The sequence below is a fragment of the Aquarana catesbeiana genome, linkage group LG02 (assembly GCF_042186555.1).
Source record: "Aquarana catesbeiana isolate 2022-GZ linkage group LG02, ASM4218655v1, whole genome shotgun sequence".
Taxonomy (NCBI): Eukaryota; Metazoa; Chordata; class Amphibia; order Anura; family Ranidae; genus Aquarana; species Aquarana catesbeiana.
In genome coordinates, this window is record NC_133325.1 from 588,577,700 (window position 1) to 588,597,314 (window position 19,615).

At 42.6% G+C, this 19,615-nt stretch overlaps 1 protein-coding gene across 1 annotated transcript in view; it reads left to right on the top strand.

Moving 5' to 3' along the window:
- The first annotated feature begins 843 nt into the window (after nt 1-843).
- Nucleotides 844-19,615, top strand: part of LOC141128763 (sodium/potassium-transporting ATPase subunit beta-1-interacting protein 1) — a 68,969-nt gene continuing 50,197 nt past the window's right edge. Inside the window, exon 1 of the mRNA XM_073616238.1 lies at nt 844-1,604. Within this exon, the coding sequence (XP_073472339.1) occupies nt 1,551-1,604 (54 nt within the window). The 5' untranslated portion in view covers nt 844-1,550. The remainder of the gene's footprint in view (nt 1,605-19,615) is intronic.

Below are 19,615 nucleotides of genomic sequence, written 5' to 3' on the forward strand. Positions count from 1 at the left end.
ATGCTCAGAATAAATTAAGAGACGAAAGCTATTGGCTACTGCCCCGTTTATAGTCCCGACGTACGTGTTTTACGTCACCGCGTTCATTTTCTGACAACTTTGTGTGACCGTGTGTATGCAAGACAAGTTTGAGCCAACATCCGTCAGAAAAAATCCATGGATTTTGCTGTTGGAATGTCTGATCAATGTCCGACCATGTGTACAGGGCATTAGGCGAAAATCCCAGCAAGTCCATGGGGGAGGGGGGTAAAAAATGGTATTGAAAAAAGTAAGTGTGCAACTGTATGAAAACAGGAAGGGGGGGAGATGTTGATGTGTAAGCATAAATTAATGATGGAAAGTGGGCGAAGAGGGTGAAGGTCTGCTTCAAGTGTTCCACACAGTTACTGTTGTAAAAATGCTTAGTGAGTAATTACTTCTTCATTATTGATTGACTTTTTGGTTTCATGGGATTGCGGGCGGATCTTTCTAAATAAATATTATGTATTTAATATTATTAATTATATATATATATATATATACAGTAGATAAGCGCACATGCATAGAGTCTGTGGGTGGACAATTATTTTTCCTGTGATTGATCATCACTTTGTATTATCAATCTTTTCTAGACGGTTGGTTGGTTGGTGTAGTGGACAAGCACCTAATGAAAATGTCAAGACAGAAGGCTAACTTGGTTAAGTTGTAGAAGGTCCACAGAGCTGGTCAGGGGTGAAAGGGGGCAGTAAACAGCTTTTCTCTCTGATGGTGTCACAGGAGAAGGGAATAATGAATTTCACAAACCACAGTGAATTACAGAATAGCTTTGTGAAAGGCGGCTGGTGGGTGGGTGGGGGGGGGGGGAGATAACGGAACGCTTCATACACTACAAAACCAAAACAAAGCATTTCTTCGATTCATTACATGCATACCCAGAGACTTCATATGAAATCGAATTCTTATATACGTTTTGGATGCTGAGTATAGATGGGCCAGTATGCAGGGCTTGTACAATACTGCATCCAGCAGACACCGAATATATCCGCTTTTCTCCTGCAATTTAACAAAAGAGATTTTGCATCTGTCGTTCATTCTCTGGTGTATATTTAAAAAAAAAAAAAAAAAAAGGGGTGGCAAGTGGTGAGTGTGAGCCCCCTCTCTCATTTACCTCCTCCTCTCTCCACACCCAGGGTCTGGCCAGGAAGGAGTGAATAGCATGTTCCTAATACTTACTAAAGAAGAGGAGGGCTGGGTGAATCCTTCTAGGGTGGGTGGGTGTGTGTGGCTTGTCCTCTCTCCCTGCCACTCCTATCCTCCCCCCTCTCATACACAAAACACACAATAGACCAACACAAAGAGGACATAAGGTTGAATGCTCCTCCTCTCCCATATAGCATGTAGATTTGTAGGGTGGCATTTCTAAACATGGTCCTGTAACCAAGAAGGCCTTTTCTTGCCAAGGAAAATGCAGAAGATGCTAGGCTGAGGAGCTGACATTTGTAAGGATTTCCCTAGCATATCAGGATTGTCTACTCCAAAGACTGCTTTTGTAGGATCCAAATCTATCCACTATGGGCAAATGCACTGGGAGATGTACCTTGGTTGGGATCTGCTGCCTGCAGCTGGTGAGTTAAAACAATAACCGGTCTGGTGGGATTCTGGGAAACAGTAACAGGATTAACACATCATTACTACATATACATGATATGTGCAAATAATGCATTACGTCCTACTATGTCTGTGCATTTAATGAACAGATTGCAAGCTCTTCAAGCAGTTGATATTGTATATGAAAAACCTCTTATATCTTTTGTTTTACATATGAAATCTACACATATACTGCCATAGGTGCTACTATTATTGTATTTAATTGCAAAGTATGTTTATTTAAAATGTATGTAGATATATTTGGCTATACTGTATATAAATAGGTGTTCAATTACATTGCACCAATATCCTATCTATCTATCTATCTATCTATCTATCTATCTATCTATCTATCTATCTATCTATCTATCTATCTATCTATCTACACACTTCCTTTAGAATAATTGTTAGATACTAGTATTAAAGGTTCACTTATGGAATGTCAGAGAAGAGCTCAGTAATAGGAGGTATATACTATAACTGTGAAATACATATATATATATATATATATATATATATATATATACATATATATATATATATATATATATATATATATATAATATATTTTTTTTTTTTGTCTGATACAATTATATAACCTTAGTAATTGCTGCAGGGGCTCATTTATTCTGGATATAACATTTTAGCTTGTACTATTCCTTTAAAGCTTGGTTGGTGGCTAGTTTTTCTAAAGAGTGTCAAAAAGTAGAACATTTTCTTTATCAGGTATTCTAAGTACCTGTGACTTACTGCATAATGCATTGACATACACATACAAACCTGAATGGATCATTTAGCAAAAAAAAAAATAACTGTATTTTGATGGCAGACATGTCAAGGCCATAAGTACATGTTATTTGGACAGCTGGGAGCTCCCCACACCTACTTGGAGAATAGAGGTATGGATGGTGTCACATGACAGTCCTCCATGATGGAATACATAGCGGTCAGTAAACATATTCTGGATATAAGAATCATAAGAAGAAACTTTGTTTCAAGTCAAATAGTGAATAAAGGATAATACATGCCTTTGTTTTGAAATAATCATAGAGACATAATTTTTTTATCGTACATTCTATATGCAAAATGTATAGTAGACCGATGAACACTTTTTAGTTGTCAGGACAAATTTCCTAGGTTTTATACTTTACAGTGAACCGTTATTATAGACTGTCAGTAATCATTATTGTTAATACATATATTGCAATAGTACCCTATTACTGGATAGGAATTTGATGCCAGTATTTTGGGGCACTGGAAGGTCAACCTTTGGTGCAGGAGGAATTACTAGGTATGCATGAAAGGGAGGCTTAGGCTGGCCATACACTAGTAGAATTTTAAACGAATATTCTTATGAACATTCATACAAAAATTCTTAGCAGTACATTTGATGACTTGAGGAATGTTGTTTTGAAAGTACTTCTAAATTTCATTTGTTTTTCATTTTGGAATGAATGTAATCTCCTGAATGAAAACTGCATTCAGTGCTAAAAATTTGTTGGAGAAAAATTTTCCATCCTTCTCCTTTGAATTTCCTCGTCACTGTGGTCGAAAACAAACCCTGCTCTCTAGTTCCCTTGTCACCTCCTGCCATGTTCGCCTCCAGGACTTTTCCCGGGCCTCTCCCATCCTCTGGTACTCCCTACCTCAATCTGTCCGACTATCTCATACTCTGCTTGCTTTTAGGCTGGGTTCACCCTGAAATCGGCTGACAGCAGGGGTCCGTCCGGTGTGTCCCTGTTCTCCATTTCAGGGACGAATCAGGCCTGAATTTTTGCCTGAATTTGGACCTGAAACAGAGCCAAAGATGCATAGGGCCCTTGTGCAATCTGCTATGCAGCCGCCCCGTCGATATGCGGACCGGCCACAGTCTCCTGTCATGAGAATTGGATATGGGGAAACCTGCATCCAAGTCACATAAGTGTGAACCCAGTCTTAGACAATCCCTGAAAACCCATCTCTTCAGAGAAGCCTATTCTACCCCCGCCTAACAACTGTACATTTATTTTCTCCATCAGATCTTCCCCCACAACTATTACCTTTTGTATCACTTGACCCTTCCTTAGACCCCTTTCACACTGGGGTGCTTTGCAGGCACTACAGCGCTAAAAAAAGCGCCCTGAAAGAGCCGCTGCTGTCTCTCCAATTTGAAAGCCAAGAGGGCTTTCACACTGGATCGGTGTTCTGACAGGACGCTAAAGAAGTCCTGCTAGCAGCATCTTTGGAGCAGTGAAAGAGTGGTGTATACACCGCTCCTAAACCACTCCTGCCCATTGAAATCAATGGGGCAGCGCGGCTATACTGCCGGCATAGTGCTGCACAGCAGCGCTTTGCGGTGGTTTTAACCCTTTCTCGGCCGCTAGCGGGGGGTTAAAAGCGCCCCTGCTAGCAGCCGAATAGCTCTGCGAAATTGATGGTAAAGCAGCGCTAAAAATAGCAGCACTTTACTGCCGACGCACCCACCGCCCCAGTGTGAAAGTAGCCTTATAGATTGTAAGCTCTAAGGCCGCTTTCACACTGGGGCGGTGGGTGCGTTGGCGTTAAAGCGCCGCTATTTTTAGACCCCTTTCACACTGGGGCGCTTTGCAGGCGCTACAGCTCTAAAAATAGCGCCTGCAAAGCACCCTGAAAGAGCCACTGCTGTCTCTCCAATTTGAAAACGCCCCGAGGGCTTTCACACTGAAGTGGTGCACTGGCAGGACGCTAAAAAAAGTTCTGCTAGCAGCATCTTTGGCAGCGCTTTGACGGCAGTATAGCCGCGCTGCCCATTGATTTCAATGGACCGGAGGGGTGGAGGTGCGGTATACACATCGCTACTTCACCGCTCCAAAGATGCTGCTTGCAGGACTTTTTTTAGCGTCCTGCCAGCGCACCGCTCCAGTGTGAGAGCCCTCGAGGCTTTCACATTGGAGAGACAGCAGCGGCTCTTTCAGGGTGCTTTGCAGGTGCTATTTTTAGCGATGTAGCGCCTGCAAAGCGCTCCAGTGTGAAAGGGGTCAAATGAGCAGGGCCCTCTAATTCCTCCTGTAATGAATTGTATTGTAACTGTACTGTCTGCCCTTGTCTTGTAAAGCACTGCGCAAACTGTTGGCGCTATATAAATCCTGTATAATATTAATAAAAATAATAATTGATTTGGCCCCAATAATGATTAAAAAATTGAATAAATGTTCCTGAAACAAAAATTTTCTATCTAAATTTTTCTAGTGTATGGCCAGCTTTAGTGTAGGGATTTTGAACTAAGCTGGCCATGCATACACTGAGCGAATTTCCTAAAAAACTGGCTGAAAATCAATAAGTGGGTAGTCCTGTCAGCACCACTTTCTCCAACATCCTTCGATAAAAAAAAAATCTAAGGAGATGGTGGAAAATGTTTGCCTTCGTCTAATTGCATTGTTTAGTGTGGACAAAGAAATCTGTTAGATTTCTTTACATTCAGCCTGCAGTGTGAAATCTGTCAGTATATGGCAAGATTTAGTATAGGGGCCTCGAGCTGGCCATACATGGTTGAATTGGCCGAATTTCGATCCATGTGTGGCCACTGCAGTTGAACAGAAGTCGATCAACTGCCTTGTCGGATTTTAGCCGCTCAATCAGCACCTGCAGCCAATGGCTGCAGCGCTGATCTGTGTATTCTGACAGCAGGGGAGTCTCCCTACCTCCACAATGTGAGAAAACAATGACACAGTGGGGAGAAATCCCCCATACACCTTCAATGTGTGGATGGGGGAATCAGTTAATTTTGTTTTTTATTTAGCCCACTGGCTGAACGAAACAAACTGGGCCATGTATGTCCAGCCTTAGGGTATGGCCCAGTTTGTATGGCCAGCCTTAGGGTATGGCCCAGTTTGTATGGCCAGCCTTAGGGTATGGCCCAGTTTGTAAGGCCAGCCTTAGGGTATGGTTTTGTTCTCTGTGCTAGGAGCTCTACAACAAAAATACAACCTCCTGGCACTGAAATCTAATGCATACATTGTACATTGTAGTTAAACTTAATTGAAATAAAGGGGTATTTTGAAAAAGTACACATTTTAAATCATTGTAACTTTTACCTGAATATAGTTTTTGAGGTGACTTTCAGATTTGTATTACTTCTAAAAATCCTACATTCTCCTTTTGTGGCTGCCAATATATCAAGCAGTACTCAGTCCTTTTAAATGACTGCTGAGACAAAATCAATTAGTCACAGAGAAGGGTCTAAATGTATTCACACAGAATTTGCACAACTCTCACCCAAGATTCACACAGTTTGCTGACATTGTGAATAGACCCCAGAGTGTCTGTTGTTTTCTCTCAGTCTGAGCAGACTATAAGGGTATATTAGGGTGACCACAGACAGGCTTATGTTGCCTTATGAATGACAGGTGGGTTGACATTAGCTTGCACCAGGAGCTACTGTGCAACACAGGTGACAGCACATGTGCTGTGAAGTTAAAAGTGAAGGATTAGCCCCTCTGCACAGAAATGTTCCAATATTTGTTGTGATAACAACTGCTTCTGACCTCAGAAGCATTCACGATTGTCCCCCATGGGTTCCCCCTAAAGCCAAGTCATTACATCAGAGGCAGCATTGTACTATTTTTGCCCACCAGGCTTACTGTAAGAGTAATAGGAATAAAAATATTAAGCAGGTCACATTGGTGTGTAAAAAAAGAAAAATACTGTAATTCTCATTAGGCAGCATCTAGAACCTGAGATTTGTTGGATATTAATAAATGTGAATGTTATTCATTTTTACCTTTCTTAATGATAATGTGATCCAATAAAACATATATTATACTGCTTTCTGTATTAGAAAATATATTACTGGTACTCAGTAAACTAAGCATGTGTACTAAGCAAAATACAATCACTCGTAGCAACCAGACAGACTGTTATAAGACTTCATCACCTAACATTAAACTGAAATCTAATATATATTATTCGTTGCTAAAGGTTACTGCACTTTTCAAAATTACCAATTTGCTTTGTCCAGGCTAAAGCGGACCATACAGTATACAATCTGATTGTACAATCTCCTTTAGATCTATCATCGACTATGTAGTGCAAGGCATTCCTGATTTGGTATCTATTGAATGCATTATTTAAGATTATCCACATATTTCATAGTTTTGGTGAATCTAAATATTGTACAGGGATTATACTATTTAGACTGTATAGTGTATGGTCAGCTTAAAGGGGTTGTAAACCTTCTGTAGTGCAGCTGCCCCCCAGAGCCCCCCTTTTACTTAATTGAACCCGATCTTTCCAGCGACGGGGACGAGCACAGCAGCTCCAGCCGCTGTCTCGGGTCCTCATTGGATAGAGTGCCCCCTTTGAAAGCAGCTCTCTGCGGGGGCACTCGAGAAGAGGAGGAGCCTGGAGTGCCGCTGAGGGACCCCAGAGGTGGAGGATCGGGGCCACTCTGTGCAAAACCTTTGCACAGAGGAGGTAAGTATGACATGACCTTTACAACCCCTTTAACATGCTGCTAAAAAAATTCTGGGGTTGTCATGGGTTAAACATTTTGTTCGATAACCATACCAATAGCTTGAAATGTAATGTTTGATTTTTTACAAGTGATGTTATGCATGTGACCCTACCACATATCATATATAAAAATGAATGAATGATCATGACTGAGAATGAAAGTTCTGCTTCCAGATCAAACTTTACCTAACAGGCGTACATTTCAATACATACGATTTTTCCTGAATGAAAACGACATTCACAGAATGTCGTTCAGATAAAAAACAAATGAGAAACATTTTACATCCTTTGCCTTTATCATCGTGGCAGTCAAAAATGATTGTTGAAATGTCTCCATTAACCATTAGAAAATCAAACAACAACTTTAAAACGATCCTTATCCAATGAAATTCTAACCATGTATGGCTAGCCTTAGATTGCAAGTTTTCCTGGGTTAGGCCCTCCTACATTTTGTTTTACTGTCTATTATGCTATATTAATCCTTGTTGTATGTTTGTGATTTTATGTTTGTTTTGGGATTTCCTCAAAATAGCATTATTTTAAGTTCTCTAGAATATTATTTTTATTATTATTAATATTATTCAGTATTTAGATAGTGACATTTGTGCAGCACTTTACAATATAAAGGGAGACAGAACAATTACAATATGATACGATATAAGAGGGTTAGGGGGCCCTGCTAATAGGAGCTTACAACCTAATAAAGGTGGGGAAAGTACCGTATATACTTGAGTATAAGTCGTTCCGAGTATAAGTCGAGGCCCCTAATTTACCACAAAAAACTGGGAAAAATTTATTGACCCGAGTATAAGACGAGGGTGAGAAATGCAGAGGGTCAACAATGCCCATCTGCAGCTGCCTGCCTCCCTGTGTCCTGTGCAGCCTACCTGTACCCTGTGCATGTGTCCTGTGTCCTGTACATGTGTGTCCTGTACATGTGTCCTGTGTCCCTGTGTTCCTGTGTCCCTGTGTGCATGTGTCCTGTACATGTCCTGTGTGCATGTGTCCTGTGTGAATGCGCAGCCTACCTGTGTCCTGTGCAGCCTCCCTGTGGCGATCTCCAGCCTCCCTGTGGCGATCTCCATCCTCAAACGGCGGCCAGCGTGTGATGATAGTGTTCGGCGGCCATTCCACAGTTCAAAAGCCGCGCCTCCTCCTCGTCTGTGATAGGCTGACCGCTGACTGCCTATCACGGACATTCTCTCATTCTCATACCACGGACGAGGACGAGAGAATGTCCGTGATAGGCTGTACACTGACAGCTGTTCAGCCTATCACAGACGAGCAGGAGGCACGGCTTTTGAATGCTGGAATAGCCGCCGAACACTATCATCACACGCCGGCCGCCGTCTGCCTGCATGACACGCTGATCATGCAGACAGACAGCGGTGACTCGAGTATAAGTCGAAGGGGACAATTTCAGCCCAAAAAAAAGGGCTGAAAAATTCGACTTATACTCGAGTATATACGGTAATACAAAAATATAATAACTGTATTGGATGAGTTGATGGCAGAATTAAAAGTTCATTTGTTATGTGGATAGGATTCACTGAAGATATGAGTTTTCAGGGATCACCTAAAGGTGCAAAGAGTTGGAGGTAGCCAGACAGACTGAGGTAGAATTCCACAGGATGGGAGAGGCTCTGGAGAAGTCCTTGAGAGGAGCATGGGAGGAGGAGACTAGGGGGCTAGAGAGCAGGATGTCTTGGGAGGAGCGGAGAGGACAGTTTGGGGGATATTTTGAGACAAGATTGGTGATGTAGCTTGGGGCAGAGTTGTGAATGGTTTTGTCTGTTGTTGTTAGTATGTGTAGAGGTAGGCCTATTAGAAGGAAGTTGCAATAGTCAAGGAAGTGAATGAGGAGCTTGGTGGTTTCGTTAGTTAAAAAGGGCCCAGTTTTAGAGATGTTACGGAGGTGAAGTCTACAAGATTTTGGCAGCAATTGGATTTGGGGCTGAAAGGAGAGATCAGAGTCTAGGATTACACCTAGTACCCTGTCATGGGGGACTGATAGTCAGATTATTGATCTTGATGGAAAAGTCAGGGAGGAGGGCACTAACCTGGGGGGGATAATATTATAAGGTTGGTTTTAGAAAGATTTAGTTTGAGGAAGTGGTGCAACATCCATGCTTATATGTCAGTTGGTAATTGGTAACTTAGTAATGCAAGAAGAGATTAAAGGGGTGAGTTGAGTAGAGAAATACATTTGAGTGTCATCAGCATAGAGATGGTATTGGAGGTTGTGGGAGGTTAGCAAGTGACCGAGAGAGGAGGTATAGATAGAGAAGAGAAGGAGTCTAAGAACAGAGCCTTGGGAGAGCCTACAGAAAGAGGAAGTGGAGAGAAGGATACAGAGTTGTAGGTGACACTGAATGATAGTAGGATAACCAGGAGAGAGCCAAATCTTGGACAAGGGAGTGGAGTTTATTTAGGAGTAGTGGGTAGTCAACAGTATCAAAGGCCACAGAAAGGTCTCGTAGTAAGAGTATGGAGCAGTGGCCATTGGTTTTAGTAGTTAGTAAATATAACATACAGCCTCTATTATTTACCTAATACCTATTTGTCTAAATTGTTTTTGTATGTATATTACATTCTTACATTAGGATGTACTCTTTATACTGGAAAACTGTAACCCAGCTTTAAAATTGTCCCAAGGCATAGGTACTACCATATAATGAAGATTTGACATTGTTGACATTGTCATTATTTGCAGGGCTAGGTTTACACGTGCAAAAGCACTTTCCACCCCTCTAAAAAGCAAAGCAATCATTGCTGGACTGCTTTTCAGAGGGGTTTAACAACTGACCTGGTAAATATTGCCCCACTGCGCCACAACACATGCATTGCATGCGGGTGTAGGGTGGTTGCGTCACTGCTCCACAATTAATCGCTTTGCAGAGGGCAGTTGACAGGTATCTGGTAGTGGAATCACTTTTCAGAGAGCGGATGAAAGGTGTCAGGTGGGCAACACAAAAAAAACGTAGCTCCTAATATGTAATCATTACAGAAATAAACGTATGTCCTACCTGAAATCAAGGCCCTGTGGAGCCTTAGTACGTAATCTAAAGATCCACAGGGCTTCTCTCTTTAGCAGTTTTATGTGGACATTGCCTTCTCTAGGACTCGGCTGTACCCTTTTCATTCTGTGGAATGAAAGTCAGACATGTCCCCACCATGTACCTTCATAAAATATTGGAACACATTTGAAATATTAGAGGTGGATGTACTCTGACTTCCACAATCGTGCTCTCAGATCCTAGTATGGTAATAATATATCCTGCTGTACATACTGTATATTGCACAAGGAACAAGATTGATCAACTTAGTACTTTCCACCTGCCCATTAACAGAAGATTCAAACCGTGTATGGCCGGCCTTATGCTACAAACCTGAAAATTGTGGTCACCGCATAAGATAAAATGGGCCACTTTGGTGTGGTGTTGATAGTGTGGTTTGCTATAGGTAGGATGGGCTACTTTAAACTGTCAGTGGAAAGGTGCAGTGGATAGAAAGGATTGTTGTAAGGTAGGGTGGGTTTTAAATTTAAGCCCCTTCCATGGTTAACACAATGTGGCTACACCCTCTGTTCGCTACACCCCCTTTAAGCCAATATTTAGCGCAATTTAAGACATATCCACTGTTCACCACAATCTTTTTTCATACGCCCCTGCCCCAAAAATCAGCAAAAAAAAAATGTCAAAAATCATTTTTTGGAGGGGGGGGGGGGGATTGTTCCTGAATGGCAGTTTAGAAATGTGGTTACCCTAGTCACAGCAGAACATCTCCTTCCCTTTTCTATAGATGATGCTTTTAGTATACAGTATAAACACTTTTGCACAAGGTACTGTTTTGTAAAATTGCATATTGTGGAAGCTTTTATGGTTTGTTTCCTTCCTAAGATCATAGGGTCCTAAACACAATTTGCTCTGTCTTGTATACTGATACAAATGGTGACCACAGAGGTAAATGAATCTGTCACTGCAGTTTATCATGTGGTCTCCACATAACCATATCCAACCACACTGCTTATAGAAACACAAGGCACACATAGCTGACAACAGTGCAGTTACTGTGTGATCTATCTACCATGTGGCGGCCATATGGTAAACATACCTCACAGCAACTTCACAAGTTATTGCAGCCCCCTTTCTTTTGAATGGAGATGAAATATATTCAGCCGCAGTTTCCACGTGCATCACAATCGTACTGCACTTTAATCACATAAGTGGGCTTAAGACATGACTCAGATATGATTCATAGACTGCTAGTAGTACTTTGATTTCCAGCAATTCTAATCAAAGCTAATGTATGGTGTTTTTTTAATTAATATGTTTAATGCTACTTATAAAGATAGTTTTATGCTTTTGTTCAGCTAAGTATCAAACATTACTTTTACAGCCCAGTCGGTGGAGTTTCTTTTCACGTGTTCACCTGTCTTCCCTTAGCTGCTCTGTTGAAAAAGTCTATTGTTTCAAGCTCCAGTATTTACACACTAAAACTCATCCCCCTCCAAGCCTGCTCGTGTCAATATAAAAGCCCTTTCACACTGGGGCGCGAGCCACGTTAGCGGGAAAGCACCGCTCGTTTTAGCAGCGCTTTACCTGCGCTGTGCGGGGGGGGGGCTTTTAACCCCAAAGATGGGGTTAACAAGGGGTTAAAAGTACCCGAAAAGCGTCGCTGCCGAATCGCTTTGCAGGCGCTGCCCATTGATTTCAATGGCAGGGGTGGTTTAGGAGCGGTGTATACAGCGCTCCCGCACCGCCCCAAAGATGCTGCTTGCAGGACTTTTTTTTCCGTCTTCCAAGCGCACCGCCCCTGTGTGAAACCACTCGGGCTTTCACACTGCGGAGACAGGGGAGGCAGTTTACAGGCGTTTTACAGGCACTATTTTTAGTGCTAAAAACGCCTGTAAAGTGCCTTCAGTGTGAAAGGGGTCTTATGAGAATGAGGCAGAAACAGACAAGCAGCTTCTACTGCGACTTCGGGTTAGAAAACTAGTAATGCTGTATGAATAGTGTATCATAGTTTCACCCTGTATTAAAAATGTCATACATAAGAAATGGACCTGATAGGCCTGGCATCAAATATATTTCTCATGCTAAGTTCATGCATGCTGATTAGTGTATGAGTATAGGGCTGGTCATACATGGCTCCGTTTTTTTCACTCAGCCAGCAGACTGGTCGAAAAAAAATTAACGAATTTCCCCATCCACACAAGCAAGGTGGATAGAGGAATCTTCCCCGCTGTGTTATTGTATTCAGGCAACAAACACTAATTGACCAAAAAAATTCCAACAAGCCCATTTGTGAGAAGTTGATCCATAGATCAACTTCTCTCGAACATAAATGGCCATAATTGGATTGAAAATCAATTGTGTTTCGATCGAACTGTGGCCAGAGTAACATTTACAGGTATTTATTACCTCTCCTTGAGATCACACTCCCTGACAATGTCTCCCATCTATTTTTCTCATCAGAAGAATAGAACCATTCAGGCATTATCCAAGGTCAACATTCACTTCCTGGACTAAAATGCTGGCTCAGAGATGACAAAAGCAAGTGATTCCTTGTATATGTTGAGCTTTTTGGCTATGTTTACAAATGTCTGACACAATTCAGCCCCTTGGTGCGAGACCTCTCACCCTGTTCGTTGTAATGCGCCGTACACGGTCGGACTTTGTTTGGACATTCCGACAACAAAATCCTAGGATTTTTTCCGACGGATGTTGGCTCAGACTTGTCTTGCATACACACGATCACACAAAGTTGTCGGAAAATCCGATCGTTCTAAACGCGGTGACGTAAAACACGTACGTCGAGACTATAAACGGGGCAGTGGCCAATAGCTTTCATCTCTTTATTTATTCTGAGCATGCGTGGCACTTTGTCCGTCGGATTTGTGTACACACGATCAGAATTTCCGACAACGGATTTTGTTGTCGGAAAATTTTATAGCAAGCTCTCAAACTTTGTGTGTCGGAAAATCCGATGGAAAATGTGTGATGGAGCCTACACACGGTCGGAATTTCCAACAACAAGGTCCTATCACACATTTTCCGTGGAAAAATCCGACCGCGTGTACGGGGCATTAGAGAGGTACGATGTGGCTGGCTGATCACTGGGTGGAAGAAGACTGAGCAAAATACTTATTCCGGCCTTCAACGACTGATAGCATCTCAGTCTAGACAAATTCACTTTATGAAATTCAAGGATTGCTTTTTAATAACAAAAAAGGTGGAGCTTTTCTGTTATGAATGTATTCATGCAGGTTTATAAAGTTACTAAAAGTTTAACTTTTTAAAAGATTTAAAGAATATATTAATGTAAAAAAAAGACCCAAAACCGTGATAGTTTTGTGTCTACCAGTATAGTTATTTTTTTTAGTATCTGTTGTTTTGATGTGGCTACCGTTTGATAATTTTGAAACCAAAGACAAAATAATTGGAGTTTGTGAAAATAGTAGGCTGATTTGGCAGGAGGATGTTAAGTAACTCTAGCTGGATAAATCGAAATAAGATGATCTTCTTCATCCTAATGGTGACCGTTTCAATGACACTGTGGAATTAAAATCACGGAAGTGGTGCTCACTTAAATCCAACTCACTATTTTGTATGATGATCTCAAAATAGACATAATGAATATACTTCACTGAATAATGATAATAAGTGGCTTCCATTAATTCCAAGTGCTGTCTGGTGCCCCCTTCAATGCAGGAGGTTTATGAAAAATTCATTTTGTGGGGCCGCATGTTTAAAGAGCATCTTGTAAATGAAGGGCAGGGCTGCTTAACTTCCATTTGAAAGGAATTCTCATGCTATATAATACAGACATTCCCAGTCTACCGGTGACCTTTAACCTTTGTCCTTTCTCAAATTCCTTGTCTTTCTTATGTCAGTGCCCAGGGAACCTAAAGGATCCCTGTAAGTAATGACAATCCCTACACTTAGAGAGACGGTAAACATTTTTACATGGACGTCTGCCTATAAAACCCAGCGGTTGTTTGTGAATACGGCTAATATGACACAGAGCCACATATGCTTAATGAGTTTTTTCCTGGATACTCTGGTTTGCTGGGAATTTCCTGTGTGGAGCAGCTGTATGAGCTCATATGAAAGCTATGGAAATAGGCTCCACACAATAAGCTTCATGACATTTCTAGCTCATTGTCAAAGGACATGTAGCGGTGTAGTTGCCACTGGTAACTAACATCCACCATATCACCCTGCTGCCAGACCTCCATATATCACTTCTGAGACAATGAACAGTCATTTGCTTTGTTTTGTTTTTTGTTTATTGGGGGGATATAACTTGGTTGGAGGAAAGGATATATAGGATGCCCATAGATCGAATTACTTTGCCATCATATTTATAAATACTTCGTTTGAGCCCTGAAGAGATGATGCACATGTATAACATCTACAGTCTTTTCCCTGCATCACCATGCAGATTATTGCTCCTCCTCTGCGTAACTCCTGCAGACTATTGCTCCCAGGAATCCTTCCCTCCTGCACAAACTTATTCTGTAGCACATTATGTTTCTTGACACATCCTCTACTTTATGCAAAAGAAACCACTCTGAATAGTCTCTAATGCTGACTCTGATTAGTTGCTGCTACTAGACCAGAGGTCTGCAGTACCTCTCCCCTCAGGCCTAGTAGTTTAGTAGCATGTGCTGAATGGTGGACTACTGTTCCCAGCTAGTCCAGCCTGCAAATCCTGCGCCCTCGGGCCACATCGATTTGATACTATTCCCCACAGTCTCTCCTCTGTTCCAGGACTCCTCATCGATGACCGTGTAAAGATGAGGACTTCATCCATGACCGTGTAAAGATGAGGTTCCCTCCCACACTTCCTGTCATGTCCTGTCATGTCTCCACATCCAGCTCTCCACTGTGGTACACTCACCGACCTTTCTCTGCCCTGAGTCCATGATGGAGAACTTAACTGGACCGTATGTTCCGACCCTCTGCTCCAGGAACTCCTCATCAATGACCCTGTAAAGATGAGGACTTCACCCATGACCGTGTAAGGGTGAAGTTCCCTCACAGTTTTCCCGGGCCTCCTCCCGCGATCGGCACACCCCCCCAGATGGGGGTGCCCTCCTGTTGCTGTCTAGTACTCTATTCTCCACTTCTCCCGGCCGACAACTCCTCCCAGTGGCCTGTTACCTCAGCTTATATGGGAGGCCTGCCCCCTGCCAATTCCAGTTGGGGATTGGTCAGGGCTCCTTACATGAGCTGCCTGCCACTCTAGTTCTAGGCCCTTTCTGAACATTCTTTCCTGGAATCAAGGGAGGCGCTCAAGCACTGAAGCACAGGTGGTTACACCCACTGCTACACTAACCACTCCCTGCCCCCAGGTCAAAACACACAGGCCTAGCCTGAAGCATAGGCCTTCCTAAATTTACCCGTACTGACAGTTCCTTACCAAAAAATCCTCACTCTAGCACCTACCTATGGTAGAGGGTGCTACAGACATATAAGGTCTTTTTCCTAAAAAGAGAAATACAATTACAGAAACACTTGGGGCAAACTAAAAGCAAACATGAGAAACCTCAAAGATAATATTTACATTTATTTATATTATTTAATAAAAGAGAAAAAATTATGTACAACCATGAGAAAATGTGTCAGATTTTGCTGCGCCCGGAGCCCACCCTTTTTGAAGCCAATTAGAGCCTCTGGCTGTAATCATGTGCTTCTAAAAAAAAAAAAAAAAACCCCTTATTGGAATCCATGCGCCTGGCGCCCTGCATGTAGATTAGGGGCCGGACACATCGTCTGCCACTGCTAACAGATGTGTCCGCTTGAAGGCCTGTATATAAGTACCTGAAATAATAATAATATAGTATAAACTGTATGTAGCATCATCTACATACAATACTGTATACAGCCAGTATTCCAGCAATGGTATGAGCACTTCCTGTCCCTTGCTCAGCCATTCAGAGGAAGGCTTTTATTTTATCAATGCATAAAGGGCTTCCACTGATTGGCTGAGATTGAAAAGCGGGTGGATGACGTCAATATCTCCACCTCAGCCAATCAGATAAAACCTTGTACTCATTAATGATATACAATGCTTTTTCTTGTTAAAAAAAAAAAAAGATATACAATGCTTCCTGTTAATGCCTGGACAGTGCTTAGTCAGACATGATATTGGTCCAGGAACAGGATTAGAAGTCCCCATCCCGCTGCTGGAACACAGAACTGTATACAGAGCACACGGCAGACAAATCTGTTAGCAAAGTAAATAGTTCCTTTGGACTAGCTTGGCTCTAACAAACTATTTAAAGTCACAAGAAAACTGGAGTTAAGCATTAAGTGAAGTGGAGCAGACTAAAGCCTAGTACACACTGCTAGTTTTTTTTTCCGTTCTACCCTGAACAAAAAAAAAAAAAAAAGCTCAGGTCAGAGTTGCTGTACTAACAATCCAACATTAGTACAGCGATCTCCCCTACTGTTCTATTGGGTTCTGACAGGAGATCAGCCATTGGCTGAGATTGCTGATCGGGAGTAGGTCGGCAGACCTTTTTCGGTCATGCCCCGTCGACAGAAGCCTGCTACTGTCCCCCCCCGGCTACAGTACACACAGGCCAAATGTTGGCAGGTTTCTATTCAAGCAGCCAATGCCGCCCAACAGTCGGCCCCTGTGTACGGGGCTTTATGCGGCCCATAGGTTAGTCTTTGTTTTTTCCTTCAACTCGAGAAAAAAAATGACTTGACTAGGTGTGTGGATGGGGGAATCCTCCCCACTGAGCTATTGTATTTTGACAGTGGGGCAGACTCCCCTGCCATCAGAATATGCTGCTATAGCCAGCAGCACCGATCCAGTGGAACAAATCTGACAGGGCAGTTGTACAGAAGTCAATCTACCGATAAACTTCTGTACAACCTCCCTGCCCTTACCTGGATTGAAATATGGCTGATCTCTGCTGAACTGGCTGAATTTCAGTCCATGCATGGCTGGCTTTAAGGGGTCAGTCCATTCAAAGATGATATGGTAATTTTTAGTAAATTCTGGAATGTTAAGCTGGCCATACCCAGCTCTAATTTCATCAGATTTGAGTTGTGGGTGGCCCTGGTGGCATCATCCAGCTCCACAAAAGTTAATGAAAAAAAAAACTGAAGGAACCAGGTGAAAAATTATCAACTGAACAGTGACTACATCCAATCATCCTCCAGCCTGTGGGGCTGAAACAAGAGAAACCCAAACATGTATGTCAACCTTAAACCATCTAATTCTTTCCTTTTGGGGAGCATATAAGTAAATTACACAAAATGTTCCTCTATATCTTGGGGAATACAGTGGTACCTTGGATTATGAGCATAATTAGTTCCAGAAGAATGCTCGTAATCCAAAGCATTTGTATATCAAAGCGAGTTTCCCCATAGGAAATAATGGAAACTCAGATAATCTGTTCCAGTGGTAATGCTAGTGTATGCAGTACTGCATGTAAACAGAGGTGGGGTGCACCGGAAATACTCAGGGAGCACTCGGAGCCGATTGGATGCATTCAGCGAGACTCAGAGACATTCGGGAATGGAGTGTTTCCATGTGTTTCAGAGCGGCTTCAAACAGCCCCGAACGGCTCCGAGCGTCACTGGCCAAATGCGGTACTGCACACCCCAGAGGCTTGAATCTTGCTCATTTTGCGAGACAACGCTCTCAAACCAAGTTAGTATTTTAACAAAATAATAATTCGTATTGCGAAATGCTCGTAAACCGCGTTACTCGCTTGATTTCTTAGATCTGTCCATTATAAGTGGTTATGCTCTTCCTATTGGATTTAAAAAAATTAATTATTTTATATTATAGGAAAAGTACCAGGCGAAGCCAGGTGGATAGGAGTTGGGAATTATGGCGGGGAGTTCCCAGGCTGCTTTCATACTGGGGCGTCGGCGCCGTCGGCGGTAAAGCACCGCTATTTTTAGCGGCGCTTTATTGTTGTTTTTGCAGGGGGTTTTCGGCCACTAGCGGGGCGCTTTTAAGCCCCGCTAGCGGCCGAAAAAGGGTTAAAATGGCGGTGTAACGATATCACGTACTGGACATGAAACGCTGTAGCTAGCTGCCATATTGTTTGGAAGGCAGCCATGACAGTTTGGCTAACTGTGTACATTACAGATACATCTGAACTCCCTCCTCCCTCATCTTAGGAATTCAAAGCTTTTAAAATTCAAAAGAAAAGGTTATCTCAACAGAGAAAACAGAACCAGGCTAGGTCAGTAAAAACAGCTTGTTGAAAGGGCAGAATGTTCAGGCCTGTCGTAAAACTGTCACCCTCTCCATTCAGAGACCCAATAGGCCCCGGTTGTAAATGTCTGAATACACATAAAGCTTAAAGCAGTGGCATAAGTATGAAATTTCAGCATGTTTCATAACTTCTGACTTAGTAATAGCACAGCCATAATATGGACATATATAGTTTCCTCAGATAATTTGTAACGTTTCAAGTCTAGACACCCCTATGTCATGTCATATGGGAAACCACTGGTACCACTTATTCCTCCTCAGTAGACTATATACTGGAGATCTGGCATGTTTAGATGTGTTTTGAAGGAAATCTCACGCTGAATAATAATATGGATATTTGGAGTCTGTAAACACTATAGATGCAGATATATGAATATGTATCACAAAGTGTACCTGGGACGTGGTCATAAGTGTAGACACCTCCCAGCAACCAACCCCTAAACAAGATGACCAGACGATTGGTTACTGGTCGCTGTCAACACCCCCTTTGATTTGACAGAAAAGAGGAGATGCCAAGACAATAGTCAGTTCTCTTTTTACCATCCAAGAATGAACATCTGCCAAGTTGAGAACCGATTACCTATGCAAGCTATAAACGAACCTGCCTCTTGAAGGGCGCTACTGTTATAGAGTAAGACTCTGAGCAGACCTGTCTGTGGTGGCAGTGTGTGTGGCAGATGCTTATTCTAAAATTATAATTGGTATTGCTAAAATTACGAGGCTCCCCCGGCTCGGTCTTTTAAACGGGGGTGGTGGCAGTTAAAGGGTTAATTGAGTAATTAGCCCAGTGACAATCACTTTCAGGCTGCTCGCACCTAGATTGTGGTCCCGCAAGCTGGAAAATCTTTGTGCTGGGCGTAGCTGAGAGTGGCATTGTTACATAAGTGACAGCGTGGTGTGAGATTGGCCGGTCCTTTGTTGCAAGTTAGCAAGGATGGCAGGGATCTGACACCTGCGTTCATCACAGGTGGCACTGCTCATTCATTTCAATGGGCAGGAGCGGTGAAGGAGCGGTGTATACACCGCTCCAAAGATGCTGCTTGCAGGAGTTTTTTAACGTCCTGCCAGCGCATTGCCTCAGTGTGAAAGCACTCCGGCTTTCACACTGAGACTGCAGGGGAGCCGTTTTTCAGGCACTTTACAGGCGATATTTTTAGCCCAAAAGCGCCTGAAAAACGCCTAAGGCTCGGTTCACACTAGGGGCGGCACGACTTGCAGGTCGCCTCACCGAGGCGACCTGCACACGACTGCCAGGGTGACTTGCAAAACG